This window comes from Mirounga angustirostris, unplaced genomic scaffold (assembly GCF_029215605.1).
Source record: "Mirounga angustirostris isolate CCGP_5_RB_7025 unplaced genomic scaffold, mMirAng1.0.hap1 SCAF_8, whole genome shotgun sequence".
In the NCBI taxonomy this organism is placed as follows: Eukaryota; Metazoa; Chordata; class Mammalia; order Carnivora; family Phocidae; genus Mirounga; species Mirounga angustirostris.
In genome coordinates, this window is record NW_026991716.1 from 67,670,803 (window position 1) to 67,684,928 (window position 14,126).

At 34.1% G+C, this 14,126-nt stretch overlaps 1 protein-coding gene across 4 annotated transcripts in view; it reads right to left on the reverse strand.

Moving 5' to 3' along the window:
• The window catches only part of PHIP (pleckstrin homology domain interacting protein), a 135,355-nt gene that overhangs the window by 5,571 nt on the left and 115,658 nt on the right, over positions 1-14,126 (reverse strand). For all 4 annotated transcript variants that reach the window (XM_045867129.3, XM_045867130.3, XM_045867128.3 and 1 more), the window contains 5 exons: positions 13,766-13,915; positions 6,543-6,695; positions 5,490-5,653; positions 4,779-5,038; positions 4,066-4,263 (listed from right to left, as the gene is read on the reverse strand). In XM_045867129.3, the coding sequence (XP_045723085.1) occupies positions 4,066-4,263; positions 4,779-5,038; positions 5,490-5,653; positions 6,543-6,695; positions 13,766-13,915 (925 nt within the window). The remainder of the gene's footprint in view (positions 1-4,065; positions 4,264-4,778; positions 5,039-5,489; positions 5,654-6,542; positions 6,696-13,765; positions 13,916-14,126) is intronic.

A 14,126-nucleotide genomic window follows, 5' to 3' on the forward strand; every position in this document is an offset into this window, starting at 1 on the left:
CTATAATGTAATAACATAATTCTAATTTTTGTTTTTACTAAAATGAGAAGAACCACCACCACAGGCTGAGAGTTTAATGATCTTATTTTCTACTTGAAACTCACAGAGGAGGACAGATCCTCAATGAAATCATTAATGACCTCACATGAGGGAAATGATACTCAGAACAAATAAATAACCTGTTAATACTATAAATTATGATCGAGCTGGGGATCAGCCAAGACTTCTCATTCCACTATTACCTTTACTACATGCTCTAATATAAAAGCATTGTTTCCATTACACAAAATGACCCTGTATACTTGTATGCAGCTTAGCAACCACAAAGAACTTTGTTTACCTCATTAAAAAGTCTCCTGTATTCCTACCCTTAAGCAGCTCAATTATGGAAAATGATCTTAGTATAAAATCCATGACATTTTAACTTGGTAATCTGAATACATAAGCATATCATCCTTTCTACTTACCTCTAATCACTTTTTCCTACTAGGGATGGAATAAAAAGGGACTATCAAGACTGGAATGATTCTCACTCTTATTTGATCCCTTTTTGGATGTGATCATCATACCCTCTTCTAGTATCACAGAAGAGTTTACAGTCTAAATATTTCCTTATGTCCCTTAGAAGTAAAAGGGACCTCCTCTTGTAGTAATCCTACCACATAAGAAGTTTCAGAGTACATCTACTGGAATAATTTACATCAATTATTCTCCAGAAAAACTACCATGCCTTTGATATTCTTCATCTGTCCTAACTATAAGAGTAGAAACAAGTTACTCTTGGTCATGAACTAGGTTCTCAGAATTGTTTAAAAAGGATGAAATAAATAACAGCAGTTTTCTTCACTCACAGGCTCTTTGAAATAGTCCTATATCCTTATGTAATTGAATGGCAAACAACTGATTTATTTTCATAAGCAGTACTAACTCCATGTATCAATCAAATCTATTATGTATGCCACCATTATAATTGTAACAAATTCCATGATAAAGGTTATTATGCTTTGTAAAAAAAAAGATCAGAAAATTAATCTAGAGATCAAATTCTAAATCTACAGGATCTAGAGATCATGATGAACTGCCCTTCTGTGTTAAAAAAATGCTATTACCCCATCAGATGAAGGAAAAAGGTGATAAACATGTATTACCATTAACTTTTTCCTTCAAAGTTCTGAGATTTTTTTGTTTGGTTGTGATGGGTGATCTGCAATGCAATATTCTAGAGGAAATCCATAAAGAGATGAAAACTGCTTTTAAAGTGAATGCTTCTTCATAATGTTCATAATGGAATTTTTTTGGTCACAGGTTTGAATTACACTTCATAAGTATCACAGAAAAAAATCAAGGTCACAAGAGGTCAGAGGCAGAAGGAAAAGGCAAAACCCTCATTTCCTGACCCCCAGAGTACAAATAATTTTCTTTAGTGGTTTTCTGGCATAATGAAGGAAAGGGGAACAGGGAGAAATGTAGTGTCTGTGTGTGTGTGTGTGTATGAATAAAGTAATTATTTTTTCTAACACACAGTTACACTTAACCTAAGAATTCTATACATCTTGTTTTAACATTAAGACTACTGACAAGGAATCTTAAGATCCAGTCCATGTACCCACTATAGAAATTCTAGAGTGTGACTTCAAGGACTCCATGAACTTCTTGAAATGGTCCAAATTTTGTGTGAATACACCTATATGCATTTCCTGGGGGAAAGAACTACAGGTTTCATCAACATTACAAAGCAATACATAAACTAAAAAGGTTAAGAACTAATGCAGCTCTATGTGGACCTGTGTTCAGTAAGGTAGTTACTAACCATGTGGCTACTGAGCACTTGAAACACAGCTATGCAATTAAGGAACTGAATTTTTAATTAAATTTAAATGTGAATACTGAAGCATTGTACATTTTGAAATACTGATTTCATGTTGAAATATTTTGGACATAATGGAGTAAATAATTAAAATTGGTCATTTCACCTGTTATTATTGCATGTAGTAGCTACTAGAACACTTAAACCATGTATATGTCATGGTTTATATTTCGCCTGGACAGCACTGCCTCTTGATTCTAATAGTTAATCCAGGTGTCAATATTTATGTAATAAGTCATTATTAATGACTTACTAGCTTATTGTATTTCTATACTGTACTGGTAACTCTTGTATATTTGTGATACTCAAAACTTATATCTCCCTATCATAATGTTAGAACCAATTCACTATATACATTTGATTTTTGTAGGGTTCAAAGTGACAGAGGCAAGGCCAATATACTATACAAAACTTTTAATTTAGTTCAGAAAGGAAGCAAATATAAAAATATAAAACACTCATATATACAAAGTCATTTGCTTCTTTATTCAGTACATGTGTTGCCCAAGTGAGCACATTTGCTTCTTTATTCACTTACTGTCCATTATATACTAAGTACAGGTGATTAGAAAAAGTAATTAAACAGGAGTTCAGATTCTACTGGATACAGACACATGTAAAGAATACTCTACCACAAAAAGCAATGAACAGGGTGTTCTGGGAACATAAAAGATGAAGTGCTTGATTCGGTCTAAAGAACCCAAGAAGCAGCTTCCTAGAGTAGATGCTATTTCAAAGTGAGACTTGAAAGGTTCAAGAAACCATTAAATTGGGAGGAAAAAAAGACATTCCAAATAAAGAAGAAAAGGGCAATGAAAATTCAGGGACTTCCAAGTTGTAGGATACCTGGCACATAAAAAGGAGAAAGTAAAGAAAGCTGGAATGTTAGGCAACAGCCAAGTAATGAAGAGTCTTATATAATAGGCAAAAACATTAAAACTGATTCCACATGATTTGAAAGCAGGGAAGGATTTGAAGTGTGTGGGCATGCGTGCACAAGATGTGCTGGAGATAAATAAATGATGAGAAAGATCAATTTTGCACAATGTGGAAGATGGACTGGGTGAGGAAGAGCCAAGAACGGAAACAGTGAGACCAGTTAGGAAACTAGGACAATAGTCCAGGTGAGAAATTATGTCGGCCTGAATTAAGAACACAGAAGTGAGAGGAGGAATGGATTTCAGAGATATTAAGGAAGCAGAAATAACAAGAACTAATGATTATGATGTAGATCTGGAAGAGAAGGCCAGATGATTCCCTCATTTTAAGTTTATGCAGGGGGTAGACCCCAACGCCATTCATCAAAAAGAGAATGTATCAGTAGAAAAATTAAATTTTGAGAGGCTGCTGAGGAGAATGTTCATGAGGAAACTGTTTAAGCGTACTTCAGAATTCATGATACAAAATGCTTATTTTTGAGCTGCTTACTGCCAACAAGCCATAATTCTTTTAACATGTCACAGGATGTATTATATCAGTTACTTTCTCCATTTTTCAAACAAAGTCTTTATAATGAAAATCTGCAGATGCAAGAATCTGGAAGCTTAACTCTAAAGGGTTAAAAGTTGTATGACAGAATAGAGGTTGGGCTGTTGTCTACCCTAATGAGTTACCATTTAGTGAAGGGCAGTGTGCTGAATTTTGTGATGTAAGAACTTAATTTTTCTAGAAAAGTAAAGACTGCTACACTGGGTTAATTAAATCCAATTTAATTTAAACTTCTTGAATACACTTTTTTCCTTTTTTTAAGATTTTATTTATTTGAAAGCGAGAGCCTGAGAGAGAGATCACAAGCAGGGGGGGAAGGGGTAGAGGGAGAAGACAGGGAGCCCCTTCCGAGCCAAAGGCAAAGACTGAGCCACCCAGGCGCCCCTGAATACACTTTTTAAGGTGTTGTAATAATGAAGTCAGAACTATTTAATTTACATTACTAAAAGCCTTTGATTCTAGAATTTGTTTTTATTTCCATATAGCAATTTTTATGGCTTTTAATTTAATGTTTAATGACAATACAGTTTGCTTTGGGCACAAAGCTGCAAATCAAGAGATGTCTCACTGAATGTATCAACTAGTACAGAACGTGTGACTTTTAAATGGGCAATCTAATAAAAAGTGGATATAAATGCTACCTCTGACAAAAAGCATCATTTTTAAGAAATACCTACTATGTATCTTGGAAGATACAAATAACACTTTACCTTGCTCAATGATAGGTGATGACTTTGTAAGAGTGGATGTTTTTGAGAGTACAGATGATTTCACTTTACGTTTGACTGGCTTTTCCTTTTCCATGTTTTCTTTCGCAGAATTATTCCTAGTGCCATGACTGATACTGGATTGACCAGGGCTTGAAAGAGTATTCAAGGTTTTGGAATGTTTCACAGAATTCTCTAGAACTAAAACACACACACACACACACACACACACGATTAAAAACTAAGAGTTATTTAACCTAAAAACAAGCAAGGAGGTTGGGATTATTTCTAACCTGGATTGCTTGAATTAGCCAAAAGGATAAAACCTAGGAGGAGTTGCTTAATGCTTCCTTAGGAAATTTACTTTCAAACAGGAAAAAGGAATACACAAATATACTCTTAACAGTTTAGACCTTTTTGACGCTGTCCAGTCACTTAAAGATTATGCCTTGGCAAATTGTTACCAAGTCTGGGTACCAGGATTTAAGTTCAGGCAGTCTGGATCAGAGTTGCCATTTTTAAGCATTACTGTACACTGACATTCCTAAACCTCAATTTTTTTCTTATTAAAAACAAAACAAACAATAAAGAGAGGAAAACTAACACTGTCTGCTGGAATTTATTTACTAAAACCAAGTATATCTCATTTGGCAAAATAAAAGCTTAAATTTAAAAATTACATATACTTCAATTTAGAAACTGTAACTGATTCTTACTTGTCTTCCCTGGCATTGCAGATGTATTAGCTTTTGAAATTAAAGTCTTTGCTGCTGAAGAAGTAGATGGTTGCTCAGTGGTAACTGGATCTATAACCACTCGATTGCTTCTGGTTCGAACTACAGAACTGGATTCTGTTTTACCATTTATCTGAGTGGCATTATGCCGTGGTGGTATTGTTCGTGTAGGTGTAGAGAATGGAGAGGTAGAGATATCGGACTTTAGCTGGGGTTTTAATGTCCTTTTTTTCCTTTCAGGGCTGTAAATAAAATAATATCATTAGTCATTCTTATAGCTTCATGTAGATGAATAAAATAGTTTTATACTGTTGGATTCAATATTTGTACTATTATGAAATATGTTAAAATATGAGATTTGTAGTGGATTTCATATGGTTGTGAGCCTTTGAAAGTGAATATTTAGTGAAGGACTGCCATAAATGCTACAGTTATATGACAGAAAGCATGATGCCATCACTATCCTAAAAATGCTGTTTTACTGTATAGATTTAGCAGTTTGAATTTAAGCACTTACACTAGTATAGCTTTAGTTAAAAGATTAAAAATCCTCCACATCTTAGGAACTTGCATGTCAAATATATCATTCTGCAATATAGGGAATAGTAAAGGAAGTATTAAAAAACACCGAGTTCTATCATTTAGATGACAAAGTTATAGATCAGTTGATGCTTTTTAAAATAAATCAAATACCTTGATGCAGCACTACTGGAAACAGAGCTGCTTCTGTTTCTTTTCTTCCTCCTTTTGGTTATTGTATTTCTTTTATGAAAACGAAGAGCAGATTTATAATCTGATAAAACTGAACTAATGTGTTCTTCAAAGAATGCAGACAGGCGCAAACTCATGCTGTAAATCTGTGATAAGAAAAGAAGTGTTTAAACATTCCTCAAAGGAAAATGCCTGTTCAGTAAATATTAACATGTAACTTATTTTTCTAGCAAAAAGTTTTAAAAGTTTAAACATTACCTTTTCCCAATCTCTTTGGATGAAGAGCAAAACTAAAGCACTTTTACAATTAAACTATTTTTATATTTAGATTAGAAATATTCCAAGGTTTTAGATTCTTTTCTTTTTTTTAAACATTTTAAGTAATCTCTACACCCAACAAAGACCTCAAACTTACAACCCCGAGATCAAGAGTTGCATGCTCTACCAACTAAACCAACCAGGCACCCCTCAAGATTTCAGATTCTTAGAGAAAAGCCTTAATATCAATTCCGATGGCTCATGTAGACAAAATTCCTGTGAACTCTATCACACTGAAACTATCCCTGAGGTTCTGAACCTGTTTTCCACTGCTACTTAGAATTAGCACCTATTCTTTTTCATTTCATTTCCATATATCACCCGATTGTGATGTCTTGTCTGCCCAAAGAGAGGTAAATGATATTTATAACTTTACTCATTTTTATAATTCATTCACAAAAATGCCTTTCCATTAATGCAAAAAACAGTTGGAAAAGTTAAGCCCACATAACCCTAACATATACCAGGACAATATGTATGTGATATGTATTCAAGAAAACCATTCCTAAACATTAGTGACATCACTGTTATTTTATAGAAGGAAAGAAATAGAAAGATGTGAATTCTTTTTTCCACTAGGGTACCATTAAGAACATAATAGAAAGTCTAAATTTTTATTAAATTTTGCTCTAAATTTTAATTAAAGCAACATAGTTACTTAACCTACTTTTCTACTGATTTCATTTAAACATAAATAAAAACAATTTAATTATATACCCTTGATCTTTTGCTTGGTGTATAGGCTTTTGAATTGCTAAAAATAAGTCTGACATCTTTACATAATTCCATTGGTGACTCATAATTCCCAGCCTCTAAAGTTTCTCTAACAGTAGCAAAATCCATTGGAGTGTCAATGATGTCTCTGTAGTCCTAAGAGAAGAAAAAAAGGTGGTATTATTAACATCACTACCACAAAGTGTTACTACTCAGCACAGGGATTCACATACAATTTCTGTGATGAGTACAAGTCCTAGAACTTTTAATAATCCTTTATTTTCCTCATCAAGGCTCCTTTTCTCTAATAATTTTTTTTCATGCCCTCTCCCTATTTTATATCATTAACGGTGCTATTTTTCTTACATTATATATTTGTCTATCTGGCATCCATTCATCATAGGGCTAATTACATTAATTATATTTTTTTATTTTCTGTATTCCTGATGCTCTGATATTTTGGGTTCTTTACAGACCTGAGGAGAGACTGACCCTCCCAGGGCCAACCAATTCTTACTTCTTACAGATAGCAAAAAAGCCGCAATGAGAATACATCTTTCACATGTAAACCAACCATCTCCTTATCTAATTCCAACACACCAAGCCAGTATTTCCTCTGCCTTGAATTGTCCCAAGACTACTAGAGACCACCCCTATGCCCCCAAAGCCCACACTGGAATTATTCAAACTAGCCAGTCCTGAAGTGTTTACCCTGCTCTGTCTTGCCTTTCTCATCGAAACCCCAATAAAGGCTCTGGCTTAAGCATTAAATGACAACATCTCTGGGACTTGTCAGCACAGTAAATTTCCTTTTAAGCCCCATACTCATTTCCTCCTGTGGCAGTGTTGACTATACCATATAATACCGTATATAACATGTACATTCTTAGAACAAATGGGTATTGCATTTTGTCAAATGCATTAATTGATATGATCATGTAATTTCTCTTAATATAAGTTACACTGACAGATTTTTGAATACTGAATGAGCCTTACAACCTTGGATAAAAACCCCGTTGGTCATGGTATAAAATCATTTTTATATATTGTTGAATTCTATTTGCTGATATTTTATTAAGAATATTTGCATTTTCGGGGCGCCTGGGTGGCTCAGTCGTTAAGCGTCTGCCTTCGGCTCAGGTCATGATCCCAGGGTCCTGGGATCGAGTCCCACATCGGGCTCCCTGCTCGGCGGGAAGCCTGCTTCTCCCTCTCCCACTCCCCCTGCCTGTGTTCCCTCTCTTGCTGTATCTCTCTCTGTCAAATAAATAAATAAAATCTTTAAAAAAAAAAAAAAAAGAATATTTGCATTTTCTTCTTTTGTACTTTTTTGGCCCAGTTTTAATATCAGGATAATACTGGTTTCATAGAATGAATGGAAAAGTAGTCTCTTCTGTACCTTGTGGAAAAGACTATGTAGAATTTGTGTTAATTCTTTAAACATTTGGTAGAATTAACCAGTGAAGACATCTGGACTTAAGAGATTTCTTTTTTGAAAGGTTTTAATTACAAATTAAATTTCCTTACTAGTTATAAGGCTATTCAAATGATCTCACACTGGGTGAGTTGTGGTAGTTTGTACTTTCAGAACTGGTCCATTTCATCTAAGACATCAAATCTGTATGTGTAGAGTTGCCTACAGTATTCCTTTATTATCCTTTTGATATCTACAGGGTCTGTAATGATCCTCTATTGCATTCCTGGTATTAGCAATTTGTGTCTTTTTTCTTTTTAGCTTTCTAAATCTTAACAGAGGTTTATCACTTTCATAGATCTTTTCCAAGAACCAGCTTTTGGTTTTATGGATTTTCTCTATTGTTTTTCTGTTTTCAGTTTCATTCATTTCTGCTTTTTATATTTCCTATCTTCTGCTCACTGTAAGTTAATTTTATTTTTATTTTTCTAGGTTTTTTTTTTTTTTTTAAGATTTTATTTATTTATTTGACAGAGAGCGAGAGCAGGAGCAAAAGCAGGGGGAGTGGGAGAGGGAGACGCAGGCTTCCCGCAGAGCAGGGAGCCCCATGTGGGGCTTGATCCCAGAACCCTGGGATCATGACCCAAGCCGAAGGCAGATCTTTAATGACTGAGCCACCCAGGTGCGCCTATTTTTCTAGGTTCTTGAGGAGAGAGCATGGGTTACTGATTTGAGACTTTCTCTCTTCTGATGTACCATTTAGTGCTATAAATTTCCCTGCATTGTTTTAGCCTCATCCTACAAATTTTGAAATGTTGTATTTTTATTTCAATGTGTTTTATTTCCCGTAAGACTTTGGTATCAAAAATTATTCAGAAGCATATTTATTTAGTTATCAATCAAGTGATTAGAGATTTTCCTGTTACTTTTATTTCTGGTTTGATTCCATTGTGGCTGGAAAACACACTGTATGGTTTCAATTACATTTGTCATTTTATTGTTTTCTGTCTGTTCTGTTGTTTTTAATTTTTTTTCCCCAATCTTCCTGTGGGTTACTTGAACAGATTCCATTTGATTCATGCATTGTGTTTATGACTGTAACTCTGCTATAATTTTTTAAGTGGTTGCTCAGGTGTTTATAATATATACAAAATTATCAAAATATACTGGTGTCACACAAAAAATGAAATTCAAAATGGATTAAATACCTAAATATGAGACCTGAAACCATAACAATCCTAGAAGAGAACACAGGCCTGTAATCTCTGCTACCAGCCATAACAGCATTTTTCTAGATATGTCTTCTGAGGTAAGGGAAACAAAAGCAAAAATAAACTATTGGGGCTACATCAAAATAAAAAGCTTCTGCCCAGTGAAGGAAACAATCAACAAAACTAAAGGCAACCCATGGAATGGGAGAAGGTATTTGCAAATGACATCCAATAAAGGGTGAGTATCCAAAATATATAAAGAACTTATAAAACTCAACATCCTCAAAACAAATAATCTGATTAAATATTGGAAGAAGACATGAGCAGACATTTTTCTAAAGACATAAAGATGGCCAAGAGATACATGAAAAGATGTTCATCATCACTTACCATCAGGGAAATGCAAATCAAAACATTATTATAATGAGGTATCACCTCACACTTGTCAGAATGGCAACGACGCAAGAAACAATAGGCGTTGGGGAAGATGTGGAGAAAAAGGGACACTCATGCATTGTTGGTGGGAAGGCAAACTGGTGCAGACACAGTAGAAAACAGTATGGAGGTTCCTCAAAAAGTTAAAAATAGAACTACCCTATGATCCAACAATCACATTACTGGGTATTTACCCAAAGAAAACAAGAACACTAATTCAAAAGGATACATCTACCCATATGTTTATAGCAGCATTATTGATGAATGGATAAAGAGGATGTGGTATATATATATATACATATACATACATACACAATGGACTATTACTCATCCAAAAAAATTGAAATCTTGCCATCTGCAATGACATGAATGAGCTAGAGTATAATGTTAAGCAAAATAAATCAGAGAAGGACAAATACTATTAGGATTTCACTTGTGTAGAATTTCAGAAACAAAAACAAGCAATGGGAAATAGGAGAAAGAGAGGTTAGCCTGGTGATGGGTATTAAAGAGGGCACGTACTGAATGGCGCACTGGGTGTTATGCACAAACAATGAATCATGGAACACTACATCAAAAACTAATGATGTAATAATGTATGGTGATTAACATAACAAAATTTTTTTTTTAAAAATTAAAAAAAAGAGACAAAGTAAGAAAGGCACTTTTATTTATAGAGAACTAATGGTTACAAGAAGAGATTAAGGAGTGCACTTGTCATGATGAGCACAGGGTGATGTATGGAAGTGTTGAATCACTACAATGCACCTGAAACTAATACCACACTGTAATGTTAACTAACTGGAATAAAAATAAAAACTTAAAAAAGATAGTGAAATAGAAAAGAATAACATATCCAAAGAGAAAACTGTGATTTCAGATTTTCCTGTGTAATGAAATCATATAAATGGCCTTAAAAAAAAATATGTATCTGAAAGCTTGACTCTTTTTTTTTTTAAGATTTTATTTATTTGTCAGAGAGAGAGAGAGCACAAGCAGGGGGAGTGGCAGGCAGAGGGAGAAGCAGGCTCCCCGCTGAGCAAGGAGCCCGATGCGGGGCTCAATCCCAGGACCCTGGGATCACGACCCGAGCCAAAGGCAGACACGCTTAACCGACTGAGCCGCCCAGGTGTCCCCGAAACCTTGACTCTTAAGATAGCTGTGTATGTGTGGGGATGAGGGGGTAAGTTAAAGGAATTACAGAATTGCTTTATGCAATGGTAACATCGTCTGAACAGTGTCCAACCTCTCTAACCTCTTAAGGGTAACTAACCACTTTGACAGAAACTATAATTACTTGGATATTAAATATTATAACATATTGTCTTTACAAACTTTGCAGATTTTAGGAAAATGTTAAATATATTTATGTAAAACACTTCATTTTTCTTGGTTTGTATCTTGGGTTTCCATTACTCAGTACAGTTTATGGTAACCACTCAACACACCTCTGCTGAATAAAGGAATGGGACAGATTATTTAGCATGCTAATTTGCATAAAAATTTAATTTTTAAAATCTTGCTTTGTATTTTATTAAATTCAATTACAAAAGCTGAAGTATGAAGAATATGACTGCTTTATATATTCTGCTAGAGTTAGGTTGATAGTTAACTTATAGTTAATTCTGAAACATAAAAAGTGATAAATCCAGTTTTTACTTCTCAGTGACGGTAATAAAGAACAGTTAACAGTCCTAAGTCTTCACACCTCCCTCCATCAAGGAGTACCGTAAGAAACAAGTGATCAAATTAGAATTTTTTCTTGTTTCTTCTATTTGTCTGCTAATACTTTTGGCTTGTGGAAGGAGAAGCTCTAAATACTGCTCTCATTATTTTGAATACTTAAGAGACTACATTCTTATACACTAGTTATTCTCTAAGAATACTGCATATAGTTCTGGTGCACGAGATACAGAAAATATGGGCTCTTGTTCTCACTTTGTCAACAAATAGCTACGGATCTTGGAGAGCTGCTTAATCTGAGTCTCAGTTCAACATTAGTAAAATGAATCAGCTGTACCAGTATCTAGAGTTGGATATATATAAAGCAACTCATATATATATACACATACATACGTATGTACGTATATATATATATATGTATATAGCAGATATTTGTATTCTGGACTTTTTCCTAGAAAGGAAGAGAAAGATACAAGCTTTAATGTTTAGATTCTAAATGCATAAGTATAACTGTGCAGAGTCATGAATACAGGTCTCTCCCATATTTTTTGTATGGTTGTTTTAACATTTTCCTTTGTCCTCAGAGTTTTAATTTTTCGCTATTATTCCAGGTAAAGATTTTTTTCATATATATCCTGGTCAGAAGTCATGCTCTGTCAAATGTTTATCCACCCTAGGAAATGTATATAGCCATTAACTCCTCAAATATTGCCCCTCTCCCATTCTGTCTACCCTCTCTCACTGAATTTTTTCATCTACCGTATCTCTTAATCTTTCCGAGCTTAATTTCAATGATTATACACTTCATTTTCAGAAATCCTATTTAGTTTAAATTTTTAAAAATACCCGCCTCCTCCCCAGCCCCGGTAAGGGGCTTCTTATCTCTCCATTTATCTCTTAAACCAAAATAACAAATCCAAGTTTAATAGGCAGCATTTCATTTTTCTTTCTTGGTGGTACATTAAATAAGTCACTGGTGTTTTAGATTTGATGAAGTACAGTATTTCAGAAATTATCTATCATACGTCAAGTTTTGGGGAAGAGGGTGCTAATATTTCCATTTGTTGTGTTTGTTGTTGTATATATGATGGATCACTCCCTTATACAGTTTGTGATTTTTTTTTTCATTATTAATTAATCTGTGGTTAGAGATTGGTTTTTTCTCCCTCTGATGAATTTCTACACACTAGGGTAGTGTAAATTTGGGCTCTAAATCCTTGCATAGTGCGAGCTTAGGGAGACTCCTCTCCTGACACCAGAGCAGCAGACAGATATTTTTCCTCATGGAGGGAATTATACTATTGTTTTCATTGAGGGTGAAACCTTTCAACAGTCCTGGTGGGATCTCAGTTCCAATTTCCCTCCTCACCTTGGCTCATATGGCTTTTTCTCTCTACATAGTGCTATACTTGTGCCTCTAGAGAATCTAAACATTAAAGCTTTTATCTAGCTTCTTTTCTGTGGAAAAGTCTAGGAACACAAACATCTGCAAGCACTGGATAAACTATAACGTTTTCTAATATACATAGTTAGGTTCACAAGAAACAAAGGGAAATCCACACGTTCCAAAAACAAAGAGAATTGAAAACCAGAGTACTGTAGCATTAGCTCAGTTCTTCTATGAGTTTTTTGGAGCATAGAGTTCAAATTAGCCCAGTTTATAACGTTGCTGGAATTAAAAACTTATCTTTTACATTCAAGATTCCACATTTCTTGATTTTTAAATGACAAAAAGGCCATTTTATGATATATATCTACTGATGACATTTCTCTGTTTTCATCATTGCAAGTTACAACACATACAGAAAAAACAGTAACGAAGTTAGAGGATACCACATCTGGGTCATGATCTCTTACAAAATATTTCATTTTCAATTTCATTTGAAACCACGAATATTATCTAAACTGTACAACCTTTAATAACTGACTAAAGGAATAAAAAAAATCACTTTAAGCTATATTTGGATTGCCAAGATTGCATGCAAAAATACTAAAATCAGATTCACTCAATCTTCCTACCATGAATTCCATAAATATAATAATGCTACCTTGCATTTATATATACTGCTAGTTTAAAAACTATTTTAATGTATTCTCATTCCATCCATAACCCTGTAGGGAGGTTAGGTAGGTATTATTATTGTTTCCTGAATAACTGCCGTAATAAATTCTTAAGAGTTTGTGTGGGAAATTATAAAAAAAAATTTAGATCAGAAAACTAAATGACCTGCTCAAGTTGTACAACTGGTAAGAGGGAGAGCTAGAATCATAACCCAATTATTTGTGGACTCTTAGTTTGGACTTCCTTCTGTTTTAAATGCCACTACTCGACTTAGATGCTCCATATAACCAAACAGATGACAAGATGTATTTAATAATGAAGAAATGATAATCATAAGAAATAACAACTTAAATGGCTAATTGTCATGTGTGAGATATATAGCAAACTGACAGGTAAAGAAAATATTTCCAAAAATACTTACTGGATATTCAAGGAGATCTACTGGCTGGCGGAAAGGCTCAGAATCTTCACATTGAAATATGAGATTTAACAATTCTTGACATTGTTTCTTCCACGCTTGAATATCGTAAGATTGAGCTCTGTTACGTAATCTTCTTCTAGGTTGATGGTCCTAAAATGAAAATTTTCAAATATATTAATAACATTTATACAGTAAAATTTGTATTTTTAATGCAGTCTGATATAATTAGGTCATATAAAGTAATTTAAATAATAGAAAATATCATTCACCTAGTTCTGAAAACCATGCATTTTGTGATGGAAACTGATTTGGAAGTAATACTTAATCTGTCTTTAAAAATACAAATAGTTAAAAAAATGCT